This window comes from Neltuma alba, unplaced genomic scaffold (genome assembly GCF_004799145.2).
Source record: "Neltuma alba isolate B1F8T4 unplaced genomic scaffold, ASM479914v2 tig00005136_pilon, whole genome shotgun sequence".
Classification (NCBI taxonomy): domain Eukaryota; kingdom Viridiplantae; phylum Streptophyta; class Magnoliopsida; order Fabales; family Fabaceae; genus Neltuma; species Neltuma alba.
The window spans coordinates 139,608-145,704 of NW_021633993.1; the positions used below are offsets into that span (position 1 = coordinate 139,608).

General features: G+C 34.6%; 1 protein-coding gene across 1 annotated transcript; it reads right to left on the reverse strand.

Annotated features, from left to right (window-relative positions):
* Window positions 1-3,893: 3,893 nt before the first annotated feature.
* On the reverse strand, window positions 3,894-5,678 carry LOC114746901 (zinc finger BED domain-containing protein RICESLEEPER 2-like). Its single transcript, XM_028935178.1, has 4 exons — window positions 5,562-5,678; window positions 5,305-5,463; window positions 4,044-5,205; window positions 3,894-3,946 (listed from the first exon to the last, which is right to left on the reverse strand). The coding sequence occupies exons 1-4, from the start codon at window positions 5,676-5,678 to the stop codon at window positions 3,894-3,896; spliced, it is 1,491 nt and encodes a 496-aa protein (XP_028791011.1).
* Window positions 5,679-6,097: the final 419 nt, after the last annotated feature.

Consider the following 6,097-nt stretch of genomic DNA (forward strand, 5'->3'; position numbering starts at 1 on the left):
AAAAATGAAATTGAATTGAATGTACCCAATCCATGATTTTTAATATATACATATATACAGACATATAAACAGATTTTTGCTTTATCATATATGGTTTGCTTATATAGGTTAGAATTTTAGTAGTTACTGAGACATTTGATCTCACCCCCTATATTAACAATTTTCAGGTGAAGGATCTAGTAGGAATCAAGGGAAGGCACCAATGGAGTGAACTGTGAAGGTTTTTATGCTCCTCAAGCACATGCTATGTTATATTTTTATTTGCCATGACTATAAGACTTTAATAGTTTATGTTGTTATGTTAGAAATGTTTTGAAATTTTGACTTGTTTGCAGTGTTAGAAATATGTATGGACTTTTACATTAAATATTTTGTTGTGTATATTGACATAATTATGTGAGGTGTTACACCCCTGATCACACGGTTGTTCCCTTTCACCCTACTCTTTTACTTTCTGTTGTATTGCTAGTGATATCTGTTTGCTGAGATAGTTAGGAGTAAGTGTGGGGGAGGAAACTTTTCCAGTAGTTATAGTTGTAGCTGTTTATTTCTGTTTAGTAGTTGTTTGTTTTGTTTCCTCTTGATTCTACCATCTCTTTTGATCACTTGATTTATACTTGTCCATTTTCATTTCACATTATCTTATACTATCTCTCCCTTCTCCCCTCTTTGTGATAGTGATCTGTTGTGCTTTAATTTCAAATCGGACTTCACAACTTGTGCTTCACTTGAGAGTTTAGGTTAAGATAATGTTGTTTTTCTTACATTGAGGATAATGTATTGATCAAGTGTGAGGGAGGGATTGTTGTTGAGTTGAGCCGAATTTAATAAAAAGAAAAATTTGCCTTTGAATTTGCTCCTATTTCCTAAGTATTGTTGCTATAATTGCTCTCTTCTTTGCCTTATTGGTTGATTTTTGAATTGCATTGCATGATTTGAGAGTGATTCTTGCTTGGGAATTTTGTTGCTGGTTTCTGTGTCCTCCTGTTTTTACTCGCCTCAATGTTCTGCATTACTGTATGGGGGTTTGCTGTTTTCTCTGTTGCTAACTTGACTTTTGGAATCCTTGGGTATCTCTTTTAAAATCCTTTTGCACAATGCCTATGAATGTTACACAGCTAAGTTTGATTGCATTTGATTTGAGTGAATTTTGTTCTTAGTTGGTTACCATAGCAGAATGTCTTTGGTGCAATGTTATTAACCTTGTTTCATAGCTTGATCCTTAAGGAGGAAACATCTTGGGGAAAGCCTTAATGGAAGGATTTTTTGAGCCATGTATTCTTTCTCATCTTGTATGATTTTCATCTAGTTTTGGTTAACCTCTAGAACTTGTCTAGATTCTTTTTCAAAGCTACACTAATACCTGATTTGTAAGGATGATAGGGGCATTCATTTCTAAACCCTTTACCTAAACGCAAGCTATTTCATTTAACCTTTGTTCACCCTTTTGAGCCTTCACTTTCATTTCACTCATTGCTTTTTAGCAAGTATTTTGCATGAGTTACTTGGTTTTTCATTTTGAAAAGTACATTATTAAAGTGTATATCTTTGCCTTTTTGGGTTTGGATGCCAAAAAACAAGAGGAAAAAAAAGAAAAAAAAAGAAATAGAAAAAGGCAATAAAAAGAAGAAAATGTATAGAAAAAGGCAAAGAAAGAAAGTTATAGAAAAAGAAAATAAGTTGCAACAAAAGAATAAATTTGAAATAAGACATTCAATGGTGGTTTGAAGAGCAAGAATTTTTGTTTCAAAAGTTTAAAATATGCACTTTGGTGGTCTTTCATGATTATACTTTAGCTCACTTTGAGTTAATATTATACTACTCATGCATTTTACTTGTTAGTTCATTTTATTCATTTGGCCATGCTTTCCAACATTACAACCTTTTAAATCCCCTTGATCATGAGTCTAAGGTATGTTAGTCGTGGAGACATTAGAATCTCTATAAGCTTATGGTAGGTGCTAATCTAGGTGGATTGAGTGAAATTTTTCCCATTTGAGAGATGAGTGAAACACTTGTACCCTATATGAGTTTTATTATGTTTTTCTTCCTTTATCCTGCTATGTTTCTTGTGTTAATTTCTTTGCATTGAAGTATTCTATGATTTTTGATTGATTAGGAATAAAAGTTGCTTGAGTTAATTACACATTCATGCTTAGTCGATCTTATGTTTGCTTGCATTGAGTCTTTCTATTGGATTCCTCTTTACTGATGTTTTGCCAAAGAGTGCAAAAGGCTAAGTGTGGGAGAGTTGACAAACTCAATTATTTTATATATTTTGATATCTTTTATATGGGTTTTGTCAACTTAATTAGTCATTTTGGCCTTAATTGATTGTTAATTGATCTAATATATTTTATTTTGAATTATTATTTCATTGGGGCAAAATTGTCATATTTTGGTTTAATTGTGACTAATTGATTTTTAAGGACAATTAATGCTACCTTATTCTTGAATTTTAGTGGCAGGTTTTTGGAGAATTAAAAAAAATAACGAAGAAAAGAAAAGGAAAAAAAAGAAAAAAATAATTAAAAAAAAGAGGGAGCAAAACGCAACGTTTTTCTCCCTCCCCAAAACCTACTATTCATTATCCTCATTTGTTGAGAGTGAACCAGAGGGAGACAAAACGAGCAGAGAGACTAGCGACGTCGTGGGAAGAGCTTGACGGCAAAGGGAAAGGGCGAACAGAGGCGCTGGATGGAGGAAGGAGACCAGAGCTCGGCGACATGAAGAGCAGCAAGGTGGCAAAGAGAATCAACGCCGGCGAACTCTGTTTGATTCCCTATCAAATTTCATCATCATCTTCGATGTGGAAGATTGCTGTGGCAGTATTTTTCATGGCTAATCGTGGCTAGAGCTGCATAACTCTTTAATTCAACAACAATAGTAGGAGCTTGGATCATCAAAGGGGAGTTTTAGTTACTTTAATTTCATATCCAATAGTTGTTTAACAATTCCTAGGTCTTAGGATAGTTATTCTGATTATGGGAAAATTTGTATTGTTTAATCTAATTATATTTGGAGATTATTGTGGCTGGATTACTATTTAGCATTTGACATTGGGCTGTTTATAATAGGCCTACACATGGGACAGGACGGGACCGAGATAAACCTGTCTTGTGTCCCATCCCAATTAACTGGTCGGGACACAAAACATCTCGTTAGGACGAGACGTCTTGCATCAGGAAGGCACTGTGGACAGGGCTTCAAATTCGGCTACACTGATGGGTTTATGGTTACAATGACCTGGCCTAACACCTTTATTTCCTGCTAGTACCCAATCAGAATAAATTGGGCTGAACTAAATCCATTAGGCCAATGAATTTTTTGTTCAAAGCCATCCCTCCAAACACTTCAAACAGAAAAATTACATTTCAAGAGAAGGCAGGGAATTGGGGAAATACACAAACCACTTGATTAACTAACCAGAAAAAAAAACATTTTGCATATTTGCCTTTTCAATTTTTTTCTAATAAATAGTGAAACTGTGATGATGTTCCAACCCGTTTAGTAGTGATATTTGAAGCAAATTTACAACTTCAAAACACATAATAACAAGTTAACAACCACCTGAAGCAAATTAAATATAACTCAATCTAACTAATATTCATGAAGGCTACAACAATAATTTAAATATTGAAGAGTTCAAGCATTAATCAAAGACAAAGGCTGAAATAATTTGAACACAAGTTGTTTAGTTGTCCAGCATCTATTCCAGCCAAATCAAAATACACAGATAGGCTCATACGCTTAAACTTAAAGTCTTAAACAACAACACAAAGTCACAGGCATAGAAATCCAACTCACCAGTCAACATGAACACAAAGATAGAAATGCAACAAAACAAATTCAGAAGCATAGCAAATCAGCAATAGTTAGCATTTAGTCATCCACTATTTCTTTGGCTCTTGCTCTTGGTCAATCAAATTTGATGCTACTTCTTCATCTGTAAAGAAAGAAAAGAATAGGAAAAAAACAATTATTTTTAAGAATCAAGTAAATTTGATGTTATAAAATAAATAATATGATCATAATTTATTTACCATGTATTACATCATCAGTGTCATTAAAGTCATCAGTGTCAAGTCCTTTTAGCTTAGATGTAGATGGAGATAGCCAATTTTGTGCACAAATAAGTGCCTCAACCATCTTAGGGGATAATGAGCTTCTAAAATCATCAATAACACGACCTCCTGTGCTAAATGCTGATTCTGAAGACACAGTGGAGATAGGCATCACTAACATATCACTAGTAATCAATGAAAGGACTCTATACCTGCTAGCATTGACTTTCCACCAACCTAGAATATCAAATGCAGGATCACGAGCTTCAACTAACTCAACTTGAAGATACTTCTCCACCTCAGCATACTCATCTGTTTGAAGCTCAATCTTAGTTTGTGCAAGGAACCTTTCCATTGTAGTGAAACCATCATATCCATCCATATCCAAGAATTCTACAGTATTCAAGTCTGTGATACTGCTAGAAGCCACTTGTGATTGAGTTTCAGTCTGAATTTCAGCTTGAGATGTGCCAAGTACACTTGAATAATGGTCATATAGGCAATACAAGACATCTGAAACTTTTTTTCTCATGTCTTCATGATGTGTAGAATCATTATACATATTCACAAAAGCAAATTTTAAAATTTTCATCTTATACGTCGGGTCAAGAACCACTGCTATCACCAACAAATGATTAAAGTTGTCAAACTTCCCCCGATACTTGTCATACTTGATCTGCATACTCTTAGCCATGGAAGACAACAAAGAACTTTGATTATTTGCCCTTCTATTCAAAATGGCAGCCACATTAACTATTTGTTGGAAGGCTATATTTGATGTCACATAAAGTGATCTTGAAAATTTTAGAGTGACATTGTAGAACACCTTCAAAAATACAACAAACTCCCTAGCCACTTGAAAATCTGCTGTATTAGGAGGACCAACTAAGCTCTTTTCTAAAAATAATTTTTTGTACTCCACATCAATTTGCTCTATCCTATCAAACACGCTACCAAATTTAATGGCATTCCCCAACATTATATAAGTTGAATTCCACCTAGTTGGACAATCCATGCTTAAGAGATTCTTTGAATCAATTTTCATTTTTTCCACAAGCTCCTTGAATTTTCGAAACCTTGATGGAGAAGATCTTACATATTTAATGGCATTTCGAATGGCATCAATAGAGTAATGCATGTCCTTCACACCATCAAAAACAATCAAATTTAATATATGTGCACAGCACTGTATGTGCATGAACTCCCCATCACAAATTAGACCATTCTAATGTTTGAAAACCGCCTTCAAAGTTGATAATGCACTATCATTTGAAGAAGCATTATCAACGATGATAGTGAATACCTTGTCAATGTTCCATGACAATAAGCATTTCTCTATTTCTTTTGCAATTGTATCACCCTTATGGTTTTCAACTACTGAAAAATTCAAGAGTCGCTTCTACAATTGCCAATATTCATCAATCCAATGAACAGTTAGGACATATAGTTGGCATTCTGATTGGAAGTCCATGTATCCATAGTGAGGGAAACACGAACTTTTGCCTTTTTAAAATAACTTCTCAACTTTCCAGCTTCTTCAATATACAACTTATAGTAATCTCTGGCAGCAGTCATTCTAGAGGGAACTTGAAATCGAGGTTCTATGTCATTCATCATTTGTTTAAAACCCTCACTTTCCACAATTCGAAAAGGCAGTTCCTCCAATATAAGAAATTTTGCAACAGCTCTTTTGCATCGCTCTTGAGTAAATAAATAATGTGTCACTGATTTAGAGGACCCTAGTTGAGAGGCTATAAATAATGATTGTGTCATCTTGTTGGCTTTGTTTGGATTTTTGGGACATCTCCTTGCATGTTTTCGCAATCCATTTGTCCCATGTCTAGTAGGGTGACAAGCAGTTGCAGCTGGGTAATACTTGCACTTAGCTCAGTGTTCTCCCTTAGTTTGGTCCAAAGGAAGCTTGTCAAAATGCAGCATACATTAGATGTTTTCCTTCTTTTTACTGGTATCTATTCTCCCTCAACATTTGAGGCATCTGGGGCCTCTGTTTGTGTTGCTTCTTCATTAGACAT